Source organism: Anser cygnoides, chromosome 1 (assembly GCF_040182565.1).
Source record: "Anser cygnoides isolate HZ-2024a breed goose chromosome 1, Taihu_goose_T2T_genome, whole genome shotgun sequence".
NCBI lineage: Eukaryota > Metazoa > Chordata > Aves > Anseriformes > Anatidae > Anser > Anser cygnoides.
The window spans coordinates 4,154,957-4,177,244 of NC_089873.1; the positions used below are offsets into that span (position 1 = coordinate 4,154,957).

Sequence of the window (22,288 nt, forward strand, 5' to 3'; positions counted from 1 at the left end):
ACGTATCGGACACTGAGGAGTAAAATTACCTGTATATTATGCCCTTTGAATGAAGGAACTGCAGCCCACATATGATTTCAGCAGCATAGAACCTGAGTGACAGAAAGAACAAGTTAGAATGGTTGCTTTCCAGCAGCTGCTTTCAGCTAGACCCCCAAAAGATGGAAACTTTGCCTTCACAGGAACCAAAATTTCATTAAGTCCGCAGAAAGCTTGGAGTGTCTCCAGAAGGATTGGAGTAACTGGATTTTACAGGTAACCGATGGACAATGCGGAATTCCTAAAAGCACTCCATGTAGCTAGCCCTCCATCCAGCACTGAAACCACTCTGGGAAATGGCAGGGATTTGAAGCCCACTAGTCTAGGAGACAACAAAACATGGCTAGCTGACATTTTTTGATGCGTAACTGTTTCTGAGTACATGCCCTTAAGTACCTAAGGATGTCTCAAGGTCATAAATGAAACAAACAAAAAAACCATTACCCAGCTCCAATTGCGTACCCTGCCTTGCCTCAAGAGATGGTTCCTGTAGCAAGGAAGGAAGAGTGGGTGGTGTCTGCCTCTCCCTTATTTACATATTTCATGTAAATCACTTACTTACAGCAATGCACCAGACTGCATCAGACTTACAGCTAATGCTTCAGAACTCAAACAGGCAGCTGGAAATAGCTGTGTTCAGTGGCTGCTGCACAAAGAGCTGAGTGGTGCCAGCATGGGGACAGGCAGGAGGACATCTGGGCTTGGGGACAACAAGCTCCTCAGCTTGTCACACAGATCTCCTCACTGCCCACATCAATGACTTGCTTTTGAAATTTTACCCAAGATGTGGACAAGCTAGCAACTCAGTGGCCTTCCTGTGGAGTCTTTTAGAGTTTTAGAACTTTGTTCTTAACACGTTTCTGCCTAAAGGACAAAAACACGTCCTGCTGCAAAGAGGCAGCATAAAGCTGAAGCATCACTGCACGATGAAAGTGCTCTGCCCAGAAGGGAACCTAACCGCAGGTCATATCCTCCAGGTATTTGTATCCTTTGCTTCACCAGTCTTCAGTGCATTGGCCTGAGGGCTTAATTCTGAACATTCACATGCTTTTGGAAAAGAAAACACCCAGCAAATTAAACACTGATTTAAATGATTATTTTTTTTTAAATTATTAAATAAAAATTAATTCTTATAGTGGTTTCAGTGTTGACTTTTCAAATACCTTTTGTTCGCAGAAGGATTAAAAACACCTTTCATGTATTTGAATTCTTCTGTTTACTTTAAACAGAGCTAAATACATTTTTAATTCTCCTTTGGTGTATTAATTTTTGATTTGAATTTACCTTTTGCAGTTTTGATGAGCTTTTTTTTTTTTTTTTTTTTTGACTCAAACCTTAAAAGGAAAACCGAGCATATTCTATTACTTCTAACAAACAAGCGTTTTGCCTCTGATCACTGGACTGTGAACTTCATTTGAAGTGGTGTTATAAAGAACAAGAGGTTGAGATGGCTGAAAATGCATCTGTGGGATTTCTTTGATGATGGCAAAGCCAGGGTGGAGGTTGGGTGCACGATGTCATTTCTGGGGCCTCCGGTGCTGGGCTGAGCAAGAATTAAATGAGCGCAATTGTAGAGCGACCCCAGGGTTGCTGTAATTCAAAGCAGGCACCTGTAGGTCGCTTTAGTATGAACCTCATCCATGAGCCATCTAAATAAGATCTCAGGCATGCTCAAGGCTGTTTGTAGACACTCAAGGCACTTTCAGAGGTAAGATTTCAGGTGAAGAGCCCCCCAGTGAAAGGGACTGATCCAGCAAGCAAAGCAGCCTAAGGCACAGCTTCCATCCAGCCCAGCTCTTGGCTGTGAGCAAGTGTTTGGGGGAATATTCTGAGGTTAGCACAAGCTATGGGAGCCAGTTCACATGCTGGAAGGAGGCCCCTTATTTGTAAGCTAAAGGATGAGACTGCCAACAGATGTAATGCTGACGAGGGTGTAGCAGCATCTGTAATGCTTCCAGACAGAAATAGCTTCCCTGGTTGACCAAGAATGCAAAACGAGTTCACATGCGACTGCAATGAACTGCGTGGAAGTGCTCTAAAAAGCCTTCTGTAGGAGGGGAAAGATGACAGGGAGAGGAAGTGACTTGCTCCAAGTCAGCCAGTGAGTTGGGGTGGTGACCTGTGCGTCTGTTTTGTTCGTTTTGGAGAGAACTGGGATTGGAAGTGGTTCTGTTTCCAGACTAAAATCCAGCTGAGAGCATTTTGAAGACAGGGATAAGAGACAGAGAGGTCAAGGGATGTGCCCAAGGTTACCCTCACAGGGCAGTGGCAGAGCTGGGAATAAAACTAAGAGCCCTGGTGTCTCCAGCTGCTGCCTTTGCTTCTACCATGTGTGAGAGCTGCAAGCCAAAAGGTAATCATAACATCTTACGTGGCTCTGGGAAGGTCGAACTTATGACAATTCTGGATATGGAACATGAGGTCTCCTCCGTTGAGATACTCCATCACAAAGAAGAGATTTTCCTAGAGAATAAAACAAGATGAACATTAGGGGTGGGGAAGGGGGAAATAAAGTTGAAAAAGCACACCCAGAAATCACTCAAAAAGAGGAAGGAAAAGATTACAGCCAAGGTTTTGGAGAGAAAGCAGTTTCTTCTACAAATTCCTCATTTCTGTTCTTTGTTCTCCAAGCCTGTACTCACCCTCTGTGCTTTAATTTGTATAAACAGCATTAGCAAACATTGTGAATCCACTTAATAACCAGTCAGTGCCATTGTTTTTTACCATCAGAGCTCAAGGGTCACTAAAAGGGGATGAGTGACTCTAGAGTGCTTGTTTAATGCAAGGACAGAGGGACAAGTTCACTGGGGGACTAGGCAGAAGCAAAACCCAGGTCTCCTCTGATCCCAGCCCTGGGCATCATCCATCCAGTGGAGTGATCTCAGGCTGGTGTTACCTGCATTCCCACACATCTTTTATAGGTGAACATGGGTTTGCCCTTTACAAGTTACCAGAGACACTGGCCAAATGAAGCAAGTTTGATTTTAAGCCTGGGAGCTGCTCTGTTAAATAAGGCAGGATTTAACGTGCTAGTGGGAATACTCATGAATTACTCATATTTCTGGAAGCTCATTGGGTGCTTGCATGCCAGAGAAGACTGAGAAAATATCCAGCCCTCCTTCCCAATCACTTGCAACCATCAGCTATTCTACCAGGGCAGTGGAAAACTCGCTTCCTGGTACATAAGAGGGATGGGGGGGATCTCTGAACTGAAAAAAAGAGCGGAAAATGTCACCTAGGTCTCCCTTCCAGCCCTTGGTGCATGCCATACTGATCCCCTGTGCAATGAGCTATGCTCTCAGTCTAAACTTCTATTTCAGTAATCTCAGCTTCTGTGCATAAATCCATGAATAAAATAAATGGATGCCTTATTTTCTCTGTTTATTAAACATCTGAAGTTAGTTATCTCCAGGCTACGCTAAAGTTTATGAATATGCTCCTTTTGTTGCCTAGCACCCATCACAATTTGGAGCAGGGGGGAGAGATCTTTTCATGTATATTTTTAACAGCTGAAGGAAGATTTTTGTCCATAAAATCCAATGTAAGCATCTCTGGCAGCAAGCCAAGAGCTGGTCATTTAAAACCAAACAAAACAACAACAACAAAACACACAGCATTTGTTCTTTTCAAATAACAGCTGTCTGCTCTAATTTGTGCAATTTCTTTAGCCAGCTCCTTTTAATTACAGTACTCTTATTTAAATGGAAGTCTGGCTGGAAACCCCACCTGTCATCCAAAAAGCACAGGGCCAGAGCTGGTCTCCCAGGGTAAGAATAGACATTTTTTTCCAATAAACAACTGGGTGCATGTTTTTCATTTTGAAGGTCTGGCATCTGTAGAGGTCTGTTCACAATAAGTCAGCTTAAGGAAGTAAGAAGACCAAATGGAGCTGGGCAATTTAGTACAGAAATGCACAAATCTTGGAAACATGAGTTCAGGAGCCAGTTAAAACACTTAACTGATGTTCACTGTGAAGATACACAGGGAGATGATGAGGTTTAGCTAACAACAAACCAGAAGCTGCATGGATCACACTGAGACAGGAGGAACGTCATGGGTCTTCATATGGCCAGATTCAGCTTCAGTGGACTGGGAAGGACAAAACCCTGGGTTTTCCTGGGAGGTTCACTGAGTTTGGCCACATCTTATCGCTCCTCTTTAAGCATAAATTGAAGTCCACACCTAGCAGAGCGAGGAGTCATGCTCTGCTTGCTCATGGATTTGAGCAACCATCTAATTCACGCATTTAATTTAATTGAACTGGGGACTCTTATTACATCCTTCTGCCATGATGGGAAAGAAAAAGTGGACAACATCTCAGATTAATTGGCATTCAAAAATCATTATATGAGCTCAGCCTCTGAACTGTCTAAAGATACGAAGCTGAAGACTACAAACCTGATTTGGGCATGATTACTACTGTAGTTCATGGTCTATAGGGTGCTAGGGATGTTACTTAAATGCTGATGAAAAGAAAGATGGCATAATTCTGAGTTTTTTAATCTGAAATGGGGAGTTCCCCTTTCTTCTTACAAAGGTCCATTGTCTGGCATGGCCTATGGAGAAAAACTGCTTGAGATCAACCTTAAGTACACAGTTATGAGGAGCAAGATGTAATTAAGCAGTGCAAACTGCAATGCACTATTAGAGACAGCTTGCTAAGCCTGAGATCTGTGGAGCCATAGAACAGCTTAAAAATGGGAAGTAGAAAAAACCATGCTTGAAACCACTGAAAATTTAACAGTGTGCTAGAGGGCAAAAAGGATTAGAATGGCACGGAGGACATGTATGTAGACAGGCTGCAACCTACATTTCCTCTTGTCCTGAGAAAGTTTTCTGATGGCTCCTTCTCAAGGAGGGCTCTGAAGTCTGCTAGTGCCTAGAGCAGGTGGGAGAGGGTTGAGAAGGTACGTCTGAAATTGCAGCTGGGATGGCAAGACTGACAAGAAGATAAGATGCCCGTATCCCCTGTGATGGCCCCAGGTCAGAGGTGCTAAGCAAGAAAACATGAATGCTGTCCCTCAGCGATAAGACCTACAAAGCTCTGAAGGAGCCTTGGGGGAGTCCCTCCTTCACCCTTGCTGGCTGCCTTGCAGACAGACCATGGACAGCTTGCTGACCCCCTTTGAGAGCATCCTTGGGTAGCAACACTCAAGCTAAACTTCTGGTCACTGTTCCAAACTCATGATAGAACAGAACAAGTCTGCTCTTACAGCAGTTTTGGGCCATCCTTTATAACCACAGAGTTCAAGGTAGACTGGAAGGGAATTTCCTACACTCTGCAATGGGTGCTGCCCCAGGATAGTTGGCACTGCCTTGAGGACACCAGTGTGTCAATTCTTCCCTACAAGCAAGTCATCTTCTAGAGACCTTCTCCATTGCTGCAGAGGGAACATGACAAACCCCTCTGTGGGAGGATGAAGTTCTGCTCCTACAGCAGACAGAACTGTACAACACGGTGCCGTCCAACACAGACATATACAAGCACGCATCCTGAACACAAAATAACACGGTGCCCTGGTAAACTCCATCCCACCAGGTGCTGAAAGACTTGATTACTGCAGGAATTTAATTTCTTGACCTGTAAGTCTCTCAGTGCCTGCGCTGAGCTGATCTTTCTGCAGAGCCTCCTGATCTCCCCAGGACGTGGCAGGGAAGGAGTTAAACCAACCTGCTTCTGTTCTGCACGCAACTGTGAGAATGAATAGTCACCATCAGAAACGCTTTCAACTTTATAAACAATGAGTACAAAGCAGGCAGCATTTAAATCGATCTTTTGAAGGTACAGCCTAGAACAGGCTCTTAAAATCCTCAAAGCAGCTGGAAGCCCTCCAGAGCACTTTTCTGTGGGGACTCTCAGATTCTGTTTTCTTTGCATTTGAAAGCACTTGCACACATACAAATATACTATTTAACACCGTTTACTGCAGAGCAAAATTCTTCTTCCCAGGGCTCCCAGGAGGATGAATATTGGAATAATTAATGTTGCAGGACAGTGTAGCATTACCCTTACCCTGTGGATAAGGCTCCTTAGTGCAGACTAAGTGCCCTAACTCCACTGCATGCCTATTGAATTAGGTTGGCCCTTGCAAGAGAAAGGTTTGTTATGATGCAGCTCCTGCAGCTGCTTCTTGTCTCATATTTTCTATCAGCTCAGCCCAGCCCTGCTGAGTGGTCTCTCCCCTGCCCTGGGACCCCCCCATGTCTGACTCCAAGGGGTGCTGTGACCTGGGCTCCCACCCCAGCAAGCTGCAGGGAGATGGGGACACCAGAAGAGGTTGTGATGCTGTGCTGCAGAAAAGCAGGTCCTGCTTAGTCTCTAGGATTTATTTAAATTGGCAACATAATAGTCATATCCAAAATGCCTATTGAGTCCCCAGTCCATGCTGTTCATGAACCGTGCCTGCACATTGGATTGCTAGTTATCGCTGGCTACAACCACGCTGAGGAGCACCCTAACAATTCAGTCCTCTGGGTGCTCATCCATGCTTTGGATCTATTTTATTTCATGGGATAAATGACAAACTCTCAGCCCTTCTCCATCATTTCACCCAGTGACTGTTGCTGTCTCATTCACAGCATCCCATCCCATAGGAAAGCAAGCAATGCACAAAGTCGCTGTCGCATCTGCTCCCATGAGGAACAGCTAATTCAGGGTTGCTCCTTGCTAGCAGGTGACCAAGAGAGGTATTGACCTTGCTATTTTCATCGTCTGGATTAGCAATGCCAAATTGTTACAAATTAAAGCAACCCCAGGTTTAATTTTTTTCTCTGCTCTAAAGACCATTTCTTTTTCTCCCTGTGTAGTATCAGTCTACCTTCTGGAGATGGCAGCATTTCTTTCAGCTGTCAGGTAATTCATTCCAGTCCCTTGTCTCATGATTTCTTTTTTGTTCTAATCTCTGCACTGCCAGCATTTTTGACTGCACACTAAACTGCTGTTTGGGATGCTTAGTTATATGTGGTCATCTTCTTACTATAAAGCATATGAATATTTTTATATACAGATATAAAGATATATAGGTATACATAAGGGTACAGACATGGCTGGCAATAGCTCCTTTCACTCAAGTTCTGGTATGCCAGCACCCTTCATGGCTCAGAGCAAACAGAGTACATCACTTGCAGCGGCAAATTGAGTCACTGTCAGCCCTGTCTTGCAAGAGAAAGTAGCTTCTCCTATCAGTATAGGGTGGGAGCTTGGAAAGACACTGATTTTCTCAGTCTGGATACAAATTTCTGTGAAAATTAGGGGGATAAAAAATTTTCCAGACCAAATACTAAGCAAAAAGTAGCAAACTTCATGAAACCCTGAATATTTTGTCAGCTGAAAAATAGGGAGAAAAAATAATATTTTTATTTTAAGAAGTTGATTCTTTTGGGGACAAAGAACTGAGCAGCTATACTGCAGGCTTTTAGAAATCCCAGTCAAAGCTGAATGCTTTTGGGACCAGGAAAACCTCAGATCTGGGTAACAGAAAGGCAATTAGAATATGTATATTTAATAGATCAATCTTCTATCACCCAAAAGCCTGTATGTGAGCTGGCCCCCTCTTTTCCTTCCCAAGACAATCCACCTGTTCCCTCCATATAGGCTGACACCACCTAGAAGTGTCTTTTAAAGACTTCAGATTTTTGACATTATAATTACAGCTGCTCGCATGTACTTTGGCAGAATCTTGTTGAAATCCCAAAGCTCTGCTGAGATGCTGCTATTTCTACTGTACCGTGTTGAAATTCTGGCCAGGATCGAACAAGACCTTGCCAGTTTTCCTGCCTGCTTTGCAGGTTGCAAGACGTAAGATCCCCAAAGCCTCCCTAAACTTCCCAGTTTTTCCCCAACTTTTCCATCAACTGGCTAAAATTTGGCTGACGAGACCTGAATCAGAAATTTCCAAGATGACTTATGCCCAACATAGGACCAGGAAGGTGGACACTTAGAAACCTTGATCTTTTCTCCTAAATGGCTGAACACCAAAGCTGGGGATGGTTTGTGCATGGTAAAAATCACTGCCTGACCCTGTACTCTCTTCTCTAGCCTTCCTTGTTGGTCAGTGCCAAAATAAAGATGCTGGCTAGAAAGATATCTGGTCTGACCTCACAGGACATCTCATCTTGTGATGAGGACTTTTCAGAGGGTCTGTGGCACAGCCAGGCAATGGGAATGAACATCCAGTGGGTTTTATACACACAAGGGCCAAACCCACATGCTTTGATTCATGTCAGATAATTCAGCCCTGTTTCTTTAATGGCAAGACAAAGAGAAGAGAGAACCAAAATTGCCCTTGGAAAATTTTGCAGGAATTATAATTTTGTCTGACAAGATATTTTGATGAGATCCCCCTGGAAATACTCATGTAAAACACTTCAAAGTCTAAGAATTTGTAAATTAAGACTATGCTCTTTATTTACAATCCTTTTCTCCCTCCTGACAATGTAAGAGATTTTAAAGTCAGTATGAAGTATATTAAAACAACAGAGCATGTGAAAATGTCTCACCACTAGGATTTTGGAAAGTTATAATATACCACTACAGCAGAATAGAAATGTTTCTGTAACATTTGCTTCTAAATTACAATAAAGATTACTTATGTTCTGGGTTGAGATAGTCTTTTATGTTGCTATTTTGTACTACCAGCCAAAAAACCTATGGGTTTAATTTGCATTTAGGTGAAGAGTGTGAATAAAAGCCTGGTCAATGAAGTAAAGAAACAGCTAGAAATGAAAGTGACTTTCAAAAAGGGAAAGACTATTCTTATCACAGAGTGTTAGTGAAATGTAAAAAGAAGAATAAGTTGCAGGCACTGGAGTGCTATTCACTGTGTTTAGACATTAACATTTTGGGATATTGCAGAATTATAAACATGCTTTTCCTTCTCTTTAACATAACAGTGTCTCTTTAAATGTAATAAAACAGAACAACTCTCTGAGCTTGCTGTTAAAATTCACACCATATAATTATGTCAGCTGAATATCGGGATGTAAAGATGACTGAAGCAAAGTAAAAGAGTCAAGTTCAAAAACAGATTGGAAAAAAAAAACAACAAAACAACAACATGTGTTTGAATCTATTCTAATGTAGCAAAACACGACAAGTATTCTGAGTTCTGAAAGCACTGATCATTGAGCCTCCATAGAAATACAAAGGGGCGTTAGGTGCCTTGTGCCTACAAAAACCTGTCTGAAAGGCTGTCAAGCTTTATATATTTGAGCATTCACTGATTACCTGGGTTGAGGCCAGGAAGAAATTCAACCTAGAGCTCAGAGAACTGTCAACAGATTATATGACTTTTTTTTTTTTTCCCCCTCTGGAGACACGGGGACTGCTGAGGCTCTTGTTTCAGGGTAGGAATTTTCCTGTTTTCACTGTAAAGGACAGCTTCAGTACCCGAAGCAGCTCAGAAATGTTGCAAACCAAAGCACTGGGGATTCAGAAAGTCACTGACACATGCATTTCTGTTTGAAACTACTTATCTGTCCTGTGGAGCCTTCCAAAGAAAAGAAGCTTTTGATATTAAAGTCCAGAGAAGGGCCTTAAACAGCATTGCCCCGGCTTCTAAAATGATTGCTCTAAAAGATATTACAAATGAACCATGCTCTCCATTGAGCCGTGAAAGACAGTCCACGGCTTGTCACAGCTCTCCTGCTCTGAATGACTCTCACGTGTTGAGCGAGGACCGCTTGGCTTGCAAAGGTCAGAGGAGAAAAACGTAAGCCAGAAATCAATCATAGCCCAGAGCAGCTTTGGCCTGGACAGACACCTTCCACCTTCTGTGTTTGTGAACTTGAGGGCAAAATGGCGAGATCCAATATTTTTAATGTGGCAGCGTTGACTTGGGGTGAGATGGATGTAGATTCTTTCTATATGTCAAGAGGGCAATGCTGTGACACTGCCCAGGAGAGAGAGCAGGAAAAGATCACTTGGGAAAAGAGCACTTGGAACCCACGAATTTTTCAGGCACTCATTGCTTTTCCATCCTGAAGATTTTCCTTGACTCAGCCCCATCTCAGCCCTCCCCAAACAGTCAGAAAATCCCACCTGGCTCCTGGCTTAACCCCATTCGGTCTGTCATTTTCTTGCTGTGGTCTCACGAGGCAAATGGACTTTTGCATGTGTGCTTAACAAAAAACAGAGCTGCAGGCTGCCCATTCTACATCCAGCCCTAACCTGTCCTCCGGAACAGGGTTGCACCAAGCTGGATGGCAGACAATAGGGCTCAGTTGCTGCATGTAAGGGTTGTTCATCAGCCACTGGTATCAGCCAGCCACCCCTTGGGCACCTGGAGTGCCCACCAGCCCAAGCAGTTCTCCCTGAAGTATAATTCCCTCATAAAGCTGTGATAGTGGTGAGTATTTTGTATTTTTAATTAAGTCTTGATTTTCTTTGCTTTGTTGGGTAATTTAATTTTTCCACTAAAAGCTAGGGAAAAAAAAAAAAAAAGAATTAATTCCTTTCCTCTCCAGGCAAGGATCAATTCCCAGGACCTGCTGTCCTCTTCACCAACAGCCCCGGCAGGGTTAAACACAAATGCCTGGCCTCGGTGTCACACCCCTTACGGCATTTCCCAGACATTCCCTGTTATAAATTTAATCTGTCTTTAAACAGGTGCCTCATCTCTTGGGCAACTGGGGTATATGGCAGAGGTTATATTTCTCCTGACCCTGCAGAAGCAGCAAGCTGCTTGCTGAGCAGGTCCTAACCTCACACCCAGCAGTAATTTGTGTCACTAAATCCTGGTGCTGAGCGAGAGCTGGGAGCACCCTAGCAAAATCCTGAAAAAGCAGCCTTGTGAGAGTGATGTTGCTCTGAATTTGAGCTCTGGGATAGCAAATGTCTATCAGGAGTTGTTCTGGTAGCTTAGACAGGCAAACAGTCTCTCAGATTTCCTTCCATTATTATTTTTTCCTATTCCAATGTGTGTGCTTCAGCACTAAGATGATTGGCTGTGTCTGTAGAAAAGGCTCTGGAAAGATAATCAGTTTGTGGTTCGTTGTAATTTAGGGCCAGATTTATACATTATTCAAATGCTACTTCAATTTTGGTTTGGAGTATTAAGAGGGATTTCAGGTGAAGATGCTGTGTGCTGCCTCTCTGAACTGCAGCCTTCATCACCAGTGGTCCTGGATGAAGCAGGAAGCGTCTGATGCAATTTAACAGTAACTGAGGTCAAAGAAGAGTCCCATAGTGAGTGGTAGCATGTTTATTCTCTATAACCAGAGCTTCTTGAGCTAGTTCTGATCCACACGAATCACTGCAGCATAATGGTTCTGCCTCATGGTCCAAGAGGTTCAGATAACACCAGTGTGGGCACATCTGTACCCTGGCTGTACATGTGGCCTTTGCACATCCTTGGCCAGGGTACCAGAATGCAGATGTTAATAGTTTGTCTCTGCATAGCAGCTTCAATGAGTCTTGGATGCCATAATTCTCAAAAGTCCTCCCCTCCAGGTTAATATAGGGAAGGTAGACAAAATTTCTGGGGCCACTTCCTGAGCTCCTTCCTCCTGGAGCCACTTCTTCTTCCTTCTGAAGATCCCTTCCCTTAGCACCGCTTCATGTCCAAGCTATTTCCTAACATCTAGCAGATTAAGCACTTCACCAAATTTCCCTATCTTAGCCAGGCATCATGGAGGAAGGTGACAAATCCTTGTCTTACCTTGGTCTGGAACGTACAGAAGACATGAGTCAGGAACGGGTGCTCCCAAGCTAAGGAGAGGACTCTCTTCTCCACCATTGTGCATTCAACATCATCATCCATCAGCACCACATCCTTCTTCAGGGCTTTCACGGCAAAATACTGGTCTGTGCTCTTCAGCTCAGCAAGAAACACCTAGGATGGAAACAGCTGCTCAGAAAGACCAACATTCTTCTCTGTTAGCTGGCAACACAGCCATGGGAGCTGAGTGAGATGGGTTGAAATGCAGCATTGAGAAGAAAATTTTGCATGGGTAAACATCTCTGAGGGATTTATGAGGGAAGACCTTAAAAAGGTTGATACTTAAGTCTGGATTCTGCTATTAAGACTGTGTGGTCTTTGACCTTGTTCTCCATATCCAGAACAGTTTTATGAAGTTGGACTCTGGAGAAGAACGAGTAGGTCTGGGTAATTACAAGAGCATGGGCTACATGCTCATGTGGACAGGACTTGTCAGAAAGCTGAGCACTTCTGACAACAGAAACCAACTTTATGCAAATGCTCATGAGACACATTTCCTGTTTTCTGACTTTAAATAACAAATCATAAAATATTGCTTTGTCAACATGTGAAATGCAAATACCCTGCACCAGATCCTCAGTAGGTGTAAACCGGTGTCCACCAGTAATAGTTCCTCCCTGTTAGCAGGAAGTCTGAACAGAAAAAACGGGCCCCTGTGCTTCTGCAGGACTTCTCTGAGAAGAGCAAAACACACCACAGAGGAGACATCACTCTGCCTGTTTTCTGTGGGCAGGGAAACTGAGAGGTGAAGCAGCAGGAAAGGCATTTCTAGAGGCCACAAATCAAGACAGACTCTGCTGGAAGGCAGTACCAGTCCTGACCTTGATGCTAACAGCCTGTCAACAGTGTTTCCCATAGACTGAATAAATATCTAAGATTCATCAGAGAGACCTTTGAAATTCTCTACCAGACACTATTTACTGAACAGGCTCAGATGTTTTTTAACCCTGACAAAGATTTTATTTACCTTTTTGGCTACTGTTATATTTCATTTTGCTGCAGTAGGCAGAGCCTAGAGCCTCCCTCTATCTCTGCAGTGAATGACCAGAAATGCTAACAGTGCAGGTGCTGCAGGGACCCTTTTAAACTTTCTTGCTGTGCAGGGCTCTGCTCTCCCAAGCAAACTGGGGAGCACAATACATGTGTGACTCGTGCTGTGACTTCCAAGGCACAGGTAGGCAATGTTAGACTTGATGCAGAGGGTGATTTCTCATGGGTATGCCCCTCAACCTCCCCAGGTCCATGCAGAACTGGAGAGATCCCTCAGGCATGGAGATCTGCACACCCCGTCTCCTCTATGAGGAAGTGAATCTCACTCCAAATAGATCAGAGCACCGGGAGCGATACCTACACAGGAAACTTGTGGGTGAGGTTTGTTGCAAAAAGGCATGAACTAGCCCATCCTCTCCACACCCACATGGCGCATACCAGAGAAACGCAGATGCTTACAAGGCTGGCAAGTCCATGTTAGCACAGGGGCCTGAAGCAAGGTGCAGAATCTGCTTCTGTGGACTTCTATTCAGGACTCAACTAATCAAGCTTCTGAGTAAGCTCATCTGAGGAGACCTGTTTTGGGCAGGGGGCTGGACTAGATGACCTACAGAGGTCTTTTCCTTCCAATGTAAATGCTTCTATCACATCTATGTTCTTGAGTCCAGGTTAGTTCGGGCTGTGGAATTTGGGGTATTGTGACTTAGCTCTAATTCAGATGTCTCAGCTCTGCTTCACATGCAAAATGTAGACATGCCAAGTGTTTTCAAGTATGGAAAGCCAACAGAGCAAATATCTCCCCAGTTTAAGAACTGGCTGCAGCAGTTGCTCCAACTCAGCAGGCAAAAAGCAGGCCTTCTTTAAGGCAACTTTCACCTTGGAAAGGTTTGGGATTTGAGCAATGTGATACATAACAATTTTTTTTCTCCTTATTGTATGTGAAAACACAATGGAGAGTTCCTCTGAAATTATTTCACGCAGCTCTGCGCTGGCACTGAATAACATGAGTCCCCTTCCAGGGGACATCTGCAAGAAGGAGGAACAATCCACCATTCATCAAGATTAATGAAACTACTGAAAACAGGTGGCTCTTGTTTCAAAAGCACACATTCTTGGCTGTTGTGAAATTTGCATTATGCTCCAGCACATATCAGAGCTGGGAAAGGGAAATCAGTGTTCCCAGCTGGGACCTGCTGCTCTGGGGAAGGGAGGTGATCCCCACTCACCTTTCTGGCTCATGCTTCTGCCTCCCACCAAGGTTACTTGGCTAAACTGGTGGGATTAGCTGCATGAGGGAGGACAGCAAAAAGACTTTTCTCACCATCTCTCTGTGGATGCCCAGGGCCTAACAACCTGCATGGAAGGAGTCATTTCTCTCCTCTTCTATCATGGGTGCTCATGAGAGAGCAACTAATAGGGCAGAGGAGCAGGTGAGGAGAAGACTGGGTTCAAGACTCAGCCATGCTGGAACAAGGGTTCTTTGAGGGCATAGAGATGTTTGTTTTTCCCTAAGTGGCCTTGAAACCTCATGTAATTTAGTGTCATAACAAGCAATATGCACACCTGCGCAGTGGCTTTGCAGTCTCCTAATGCTTACCTTGCCAAAACTGCCCTTCCCCAGCATCTTGTGCAGGACAAAATCTTCAATGGTTAGTTTTAGCTGCACTTGGTCCTCTTGCTGTACCTGGCGCTGCTCTCCTCCCAGGTCTGATTCTGTTAGAGTCTCTCCCTTCCCTGTGCCCTCCACTGGAGTCTCCCAGGAGATGCCCTGTGGCTCTGCAACACACATCAAAGCATTCAAATAAACCCCTGGAAGTAAGGAGAAAATCCCCAGAATACTTACAAGGTATTTTGAATAGTATTTTAAAAAGGTCTTTTCAAACACATGGAAATGTGGTGGCCATGTCAGGTGAGTAGATTGTCTCTGCTCTCACATTGCCTTCTCTCCAGAGGAAATTTTACTCCAGTGTAACTGCACCTTCTTCAGTGGCATTACTGACACTTTACAAACTTCTTCATCTGTCTGTCTGCTTCATACCAGCAAAATATGACCAAATCCTTCATTTCTAGCAGCCTGTGTTCTTCATTCCTTCTTGCTGGTTGCTGGTATGATGGGGTTATGATTTCTTCTAAGACCTCTTCAAGGCCCTTGGCAAAATTAGCATGTGAAACAGATGGGAGGGACAGCATCTTCGTATTGGGTCCCTGCTCTGGTTGTGATGTTCTGATCAAATGCTCCAGCTGTTCTGGAGTGGAATTACTGAGTTTCTTCAATACTCCATTCACTTGGATGTACGTGAACTTCTAAAAGGGCCTGTCCCTTACTGGATTTATCCCACACACTCAAATGCACGCTTGTACTGTCCTAAATCACTGACCAGCAAGAACACTTCTCATCAGACAAACAGACTTATATGTAAACCAGATGTGAATCCATTTGGGCTTTACTATTCACATCAACATAATCAGTTCTACTTACAACTCACAGAAAATAAGAATAGATGGGGACATCATTAATTTTCTCTCAGGGGTCTAACAGCATATATGGTACGAAAACCAGCCTCTGAGTCTCGATAGCCTGGATCAAACCCAGAGCGCTTGTGTAATGTAGCTCTGACATGCTTTAGCCTGTGCCATCTGGCTTTTTCTCTAGTTTCTGTTTCTGAGTGGTTTCAGGATGTTAACTCCACATAGGGCAGCACTTGCATTGAGAAAGACGATGATGGTGAGCTTGAGCTTTGTTTAGGGATAGAGCTAAAGACCTACTGTCTTAGTCCTTCTTTGTTCTAAGTATTGATTCACCTGTACTTTTCTTTTTTTTCCTCCCCTTTCTGGTATTTTAAAGCTTGTGGGAGTCTGCAAAAACATTGTGTCAGTACCATCATAGGTCTGATGCACTTTCAGTATGGTGCTTGGAGGGGCACCATAAACCATGAATCTGGTCCTGAAAAGACGTTCTATGTGGGACACATAGGTCTTATGAAAGAATCGTGACGTTCCTGATCCTAAAATCCAGAGTTCTCTGACCTGAGCATAAAGCAGACAAACAAGAGATCTTCCCAGGAAGGTAATTTTTCTTGGGTGAATGAAGTGGGGATCTGTCAATGTTTTTCAAAGGGACTGGACATCAACCTCTAACCACAAATCAGAAATCAGAAAGAGAATTAGCCATGGTGATCAGAATGTCTCCCAACCTCCTGTTTCAAGCTGGAATTTTCTTTAAATTTCTCATATATTATGGTCTATGAGTCCCAGGAGAAGAATAAAAACATTATTGCCAGTGGAGGTAAGAGTTATGCTGAAGTACTGGATCAGAGAGTTTAGGGACTAGCCGGATGATTAGTGGTTGGTGTCTTATATTGCTAGAGGCTGTGAAGGCACAGGGAAAGTGCAAGTTTACAGAGAAGAAAGGAACCAGGCTGAGATCTAGGGTCTCTGCCTAGCCTAAGTGACTTGGAAAGAGCTGAAGATATCCAGGGATGAGGAAGGATACGTCTTGCTCTAGGTAGGAAAGATGCATGAAAGATTCATTGGCTAATACATTCTCTACCCTTGCAACCCCCACCAAACTGTGTACAGTAGGAAGAAAAAAAAAAGCCTGCTGTACCATACCACTAGGGGAAACTACCTTTTTTTCCTGTTGTAGATGTTGGAATTGCCTGAAGAGGTGTTATATCCTTTACAAGAACTGGGAGGCCGATTTCGAGAGGTCCATCTCTGGAGATCTGTTCCGTGTCACGCTGAGATCGAGCCTGGATTACAGAAAACAGAAAATGACTTTTAAGCCAAATGTTATGTTCTGAGCTTATGGACACTGTTGCTTCTTGACTGTGACTGTCACACAAGCCAAAATAAGGAAGAGGTCTTTGTTTATGAAAGGAGCATAACTGTACCCAATGTTTCGGGGTTTGATGACCTAGAGGACCCACAACCTTCAGCAAGGCTTCTTATGTGTCTGTGTGTGTTACCAGGTGTTTGTACTGCCAATAGAGATACCCTATTCTGCACAGGGGTCTGTGTCCCTGGCTATCCTCACAAAGGACATTTTCATTAACATCTTCCTTCCTAATAGTTCTCTTTGAAGGGGAACCTGGAAAAACACTGTAGGCAGGATCGTACTGCAGTCTTATCTCTGCACACTGCCTGGATGTCATTTTAAGGAACTCCTGTTCTTCATGTTGCAGAGGGTAAGAGTTCATCTGGATTCAAGTGTAATGAGACAAAAGCATGAAAGAGAAATCAAATGAGGGCTATTAAAACCCTAAGACCCCATCTACAGCTCAGGAAGTTCCCATGGCCTAAATTTTTGGAGATAAGAAGAATACTTGGGGGGAAGTATCTAGCGTTTGCCCTCTTCACCTTTCAATGGTGACTCAAAGATAACTGTACGTAGTTCAAGGAGCTGCAGACAGCCAGCAGATAGGAAATGGAGAAGTAAAAGCAGAAAAAATTCCTCTTTGAAGGTTTGGCAACACCACCTATTGAATAAAGGTGAGCTGTATGCAGAGTTAAACCTTGTAGGCAGACTCAGGAAGTTACAGATGGAAAAACACCTGCTGTGTGTATGAAGATTTTGCCTTGGTATACTGGAAGAACCTAAATATGCAGGACTGTGAATCTACAGATTTTGTCCTCCTCTGAGGCTATTCAAGAGCTGAGAGGCATCCTAACAATCCTGATTTGGAACTAGAATCTTCTCTAGAAGTTTGGGGCTTGTGACAGTCTATTTTTCCTTCTTTTAAGTCAATTTGCTGTGTTCGCTCAGTGTTATTTACATGATAGTATTATCTAAATTCTCTCTTCAAGGTCCAGGTCTCTTCAGAAGAGTTCCTGCTCTGGTGAGTTTCACAACAAACAGGTCAGAGAGACACAGGAGAAACTGCTGAGTGACAACCGTGGAGCAAGGTCATGACACCAAAGGATCCAAACCAAGTTCCTCTCCCTGTTTCTCGGACCCTGTTACACAACTTAAGCTAGAAACATGATGTAACTACAGCTGTACTGAATCAGAGAGTCCATCCAGGTCATGTCCTCTCTGAGACAGGCATCAAGCAGACACCCTGTAAAGATGTAAGGAGAGTGTAAGCATGCCAGGCCAGCTCCTCAAATGATTCTCCCTATCTCCAGAGATATGTGTCTCACAGAATTCCTGATTCAAAGACAATGCTTTTCCATTAACATAATTAATTAGCTTGTCTTCTATGAAGAGAAGCTGAGAGAGTTGGTTTTGTTCAGCCTGGAGAAGAGAAGGCTCCGGGGAGAGCTCCCAGCGGGCTACCAGGGCCTGAAGGGGCTGCAGAAGAGCTGGAGAGGAACTCTGTGTCAGGGGTGTAGGGATAGGACAGGGGAGAATGGCTTTAAACTAAAAGAGGGTAGATTTAGACAAGGTATTAGGAGGAAATTCTTCACTCAGAGCATGGTGAGGCTCTGTCCCAGGCTGCCCTGAGGAGCTGTGGCTGCCCCATCCCTGGCAGTGCCCAAGGCCAGGCTGGACGGGGCTGGGGGCAGCCTGGGCTAGTGGGAGGTGTCCCTGCCCATGGGGACCCATTTTCCACTCTCTGTTTTGAACTAGCTACCCACAGTGCTCCACTCAATGCCTTTATTTCTTGTACTGAGACAAATATTGAACAACTGATCCTCCATTCTGCAGGTCACTCATGGATTGAAGTACATACCTGTTGGGTGCTCTCTATCATTGCCAGAGCTTCAGCCATTAGTTTCTGGTTAACTCCGCAAAGGTTTGCTACTTTTGTCTGGCACTTGTGATGGACGTTCATGTCACATGCTGAAAGAAACAACAGAGGTGTCAGGACAACAGAAGGTTTCTGGGCTATAAAGAATTTAAGTTCAGGTTGGGAAGGAATGTGCTTTGGCCAATGGCAAAGACTAACCACATAAACACCTCAAAGCCTGGGCTCCACAGCATCACTTATGTCTCATTAGACTGCACTCATGTTGCTTTTTGGTTAGTATCCAGAGATGAGGGGACTTTTATAATTATTTCTGGGCATTTCCACATACATCAGCCTTGGCAACTACAGACTACCAGAACTCTACAATGCATTTCTGCTGAGAGATATCTGTGGTCACAGAACAGGATCTCCCTGTTGGCATAGGATCATGAAGGGGAAGTGTCTTGGGTCCGTCTGATAGTGAAAAAGGCATATTAGAAGTTGATTCTAGGAGTGAGTTTGGAAGACCAGAGGTGGGCACTGATATACTCCGTTGTCTCTCTAGGAAGTCACTCTTCAGCCTCGTGGATCACATATCCTTCTATAGATCCTCCTTGAAGTATGGTCCTCTTGACCACACCTTCGCCATCCCTGACACCATCTCATCCAGGTTTCAGAGAGAAATATGAGAAATGAGATTTCACTCTTCAGATTGCAGCTCTCTTAAGACAACAGCCTGTTCCCATGCTCAGCCCATGCCACATACACCAGGGACTCACCATCACACTTCAGCCCTTGCCGTGCAAGGCCCCAGAGCAGCGTGCCACAGTGCTCACAGAACGTTGGGCTCTTGTAGTTGTAGACTTTGAAGCGGTGAGGCACGTCAATCTTGAACCTCTCCTTGTGGAACTGTAACAGAAAAGCCATGTTGGCAATTCACTTCTCTCTGCCTCAGCTCAGCATGAAAAATCAACAGCCCCCAACCTTGTGCCAAAGAAGGTGGGGTATGTACTGCTGCTTTATTCTTGGGTATAATCATCAAGAAGAAACTCTAACATTCAGATATACAAAGCCAAATTTTGATACGTAATATCTGTGCAATTCATTGGAAGTTGGGTAATTTAATCCTTGGGCTTGATTTATCTGATCAGGTAGCTGTCTGCATCTCAGCTATTCACCCAGACTCCCTAATGCTCAATGAAAAAACAGAGGGAATTCAAAAAAATATTCATCTCATCCTGAAAACGGATGTCTACATTTGTTGCCATGAATCACTCCTTAGAAAAGTCTATTTTTCTTCTTTTGGTATATAGGGACTTAAATGTGATGACAAAGCCAGATACATTTACACTGGAGGTGTCAGAAGACAGGTGAGATGATTCTCATCTCTAAAGACTTAAAAATGATAACAGGTACCAGGGACTGGAGAAAAACATAAGCTGTAGAACGCAATTAAGAAAAAGGTAATATCAAGAGTATAAACTCTACTTCTGCCCACCAAAAAGAAGTTTTATTATAAACTGATAAAAGAAAAATAAAATAAATAATATTGGAGATTTTAGATCTTCCGTTAATGGTTTGGAAATCTCAGATGACGCAGACTGGGATGTTAAAGTACTGCTCTGAAAATTCAGTATGACATCCTGCTTAACACTGGATAGTGAAGAATTTCCTCTAGTAATTCTCCACCTCATGTCCATGGCTTTTCCCTGAGCTATACTTCATAAATTAGGAAAACGTCAGTCCTGATTCAGTGACTGCTTATTCAGTGGCAGATTCAAGTAAATCACAAGTAGGAGGTAATGAAACCACTGGGCATACAAAAAACAAAGGATGTAGATCAGATCACACAGATTTTAGTTCAGTAGCATGCTTTGCTTCGTATGAAGTTCTTTTACAGCAATGCAGGAGAGATATGAATGACACTCAAGTGTTTTAAAAGCAACCAAATAATAACACATACCATTGTTTCTCTGCTATTGACTGCTGATCCTGTACACTTGGCTATTACTTTATCAATGCACTTCTTATGAATGGCAGCATTACATTCTGAAAGAACAAGTGTGTCATGGCATTCATGAAAAAAACCCTTAAGAAAAGACCAGGTAAATAATGATAGTAACAAAAAAACAAAACAAGGAAAAAACCCACAAAACAACAACAACAAAAAACAAGCACAAAAACTTACGTCTGCATTGATAGCCTTGTTTATTCAGACCCCTGAAATAAACAGAGAAATGGTTAATTCTGAATTTTCTGAAATTTCCGAATTGCCTCTACATTTGAAAGAAAAGCAACACTTACGAAAGATACAGAATAAAACAGTCTTGATTTTATCCATCTTTACAGAGTTTCTCTAACCTAACTGTCTTCATCCACTCTAACTGCTGGAAACTGGTTTTCACAGCCCTTCCAGTCCATAGTTACATATTGAATTTTGCCATATCTAAATGGCAAACTAGGCTGATTAGAAACGTCCATGCATTTGGCCAAAGAAAAAAGTATTTGTAACAATAATACACTAAAAATGAAAGGAATTTTCACAGCTGGAATTACAACTGTGAACCACATCCTTGAAGTGATGCAATAACTCCTACATGCAGGATGTCAAGCCTCCAGTCCTGCTGACAGCAGGAACACAGATATTCACTAAAGAAGCAGAGCTGCTCCTTCAAGTTGAAAGGGGAAAATGTGCACAGATCCATTTTCATTTACCAGACAAACTCATGACAGACGGAGCAGAAGGTAGGTTGTGGAAAGAAGGTGGCTGTGAACTCGTGACACTTGACATTATGGATTTTGGCCTGTTTGATGGCTCCCCTGCGCTGATGCAAGGAGAAAAAGCCTTCAGTCTCACAGTCAGCTAGGTCCTTTGCATCTGAAAGGAAGCAGAAAATTTGTTATGGTACACTGTCCTGGTCAGGCACCTTGAGAAAATGCATTTGCCAAAAATACTAACTGACTGAAGCTGATGATTCACTCATGGGAATGAATATTTTAAGGAAATACTGCTTTCTGAAATCTACACAACACTTGTTTGGATGTTTTTATCTACCATTCCTACAGGGACACTAAAATGACTTCAAACTGAGGATTTTAAGCTCCCTTGAATATTCGTAATGCTATTTTGAAATATAGACCAGAAATTTCCCAAGGAGAGGTAATTTGCAGCTAAATATTACATTTGAACTTTATATAGCACTGAAGAACAATAAAAAAGATAAATAACGTAAGAATATCTATTTATAAATGCACACACACATGCATAGATAGATGGATAGATACGTGGATACTGAACTGAAACATGGGTATTTAACTGAATCTTTAATGTGTGCGTGTATATGGTTGTGCGTAAACATTTATGTATGCTCTTATGATATTCTTTTTGTTGCTGTTATTCTTCCATGCCAACAGTTGCTTTGCTGTTTCCTGTGTGCATGTCATTATTCACAGTTCACATTTAAACTTTTAAGAACAGAAAACACACCAACTGGCTACTCATGCATATATGCATGTGCACTTAAGTACATGCTCATGTCTACAAATCTTGATATGCACACAACATCTAACTCTCAATTTCTGTCTTGATTTAGTCATGCATTACACAGCAAATTACTTAGATATTCTGTGGAAACTGCCCTCCTGACTGATCTGATGATGATCCTGCTATTTGTAATACAAACACAACTTGCATTTTCTATGCTTTGGACTCTCTAGTGCTTTATAACACACAAGGAGGCAACAAGAATCTATTCTATATTAAAGTTGGGAATGGATGAGGAGAATATTGGTATACACATTCTATCAGCTGCTTTCACTACTTCCGTGATTCTGGAAATAAAAGATCCTTGTAGATATCTACAACCTACA

The 22,288-nt window shown here is 43.1% G+C and overlaps 1 protein-coding gene across 5 annotated transcripts in view; it reads right to left on the bottom strand.

Annotated features, from left to right (window-relative positions):
* The window catches only part of PRKCQ (protein kinase C theta), a 60,875-nt gene that overhangs the window by 10,474 nt on the left and 28,113 nt on the right, over positions 1 to 22,288 (bottom strand). For all 5 annotated transcript variants that reach the window (XM_013185484.3, XM_013185486.3, XM_013185483.3 and 2 more), the window contains 10 exons: positions 21,134 to 21,296; positions 20,607 to 20,638; positions 20,382 to 20,467; positions 19,198 to 19,327; positions 18,422 to 18,531; positions 16,375 to 16,498; positions 14,344 to 14,522; positions 11,697 to 11,870; positions 2,411 to 2,502; positions 30 to 92 (listed from right to left, as the gene is read on the bottom strand). In XM_013185484.3, coding sequence (XP_013040938.1) covers positions 30 to 92; positions 2,411 to 2,502; positions 11,697 to 11,870; positions 14,344 to 14,522; positions 16,375 to 16,498; positions 18,422 to 18,531; positions 19,198 to 19,327; positions 20,382 to 20,467; positions 20,607 to 20,638; positions 21,134 to 21,296 — 1,153 coding nt within the window. The remainder of the gene's footprint in view (positions 1 to 29; positions 93 to 2,410; positions 2,503 to 11,696; positions 11,871 to 14,343; positions 14,523 to 16,374; positions 16,499 to 18,421; positions 18,532 to 19,197; positions 19,328 to 20,381; positions 20,468 to 20,606; positions 20,639 to 21,133; positions 21,297 to 22,288) is intronic.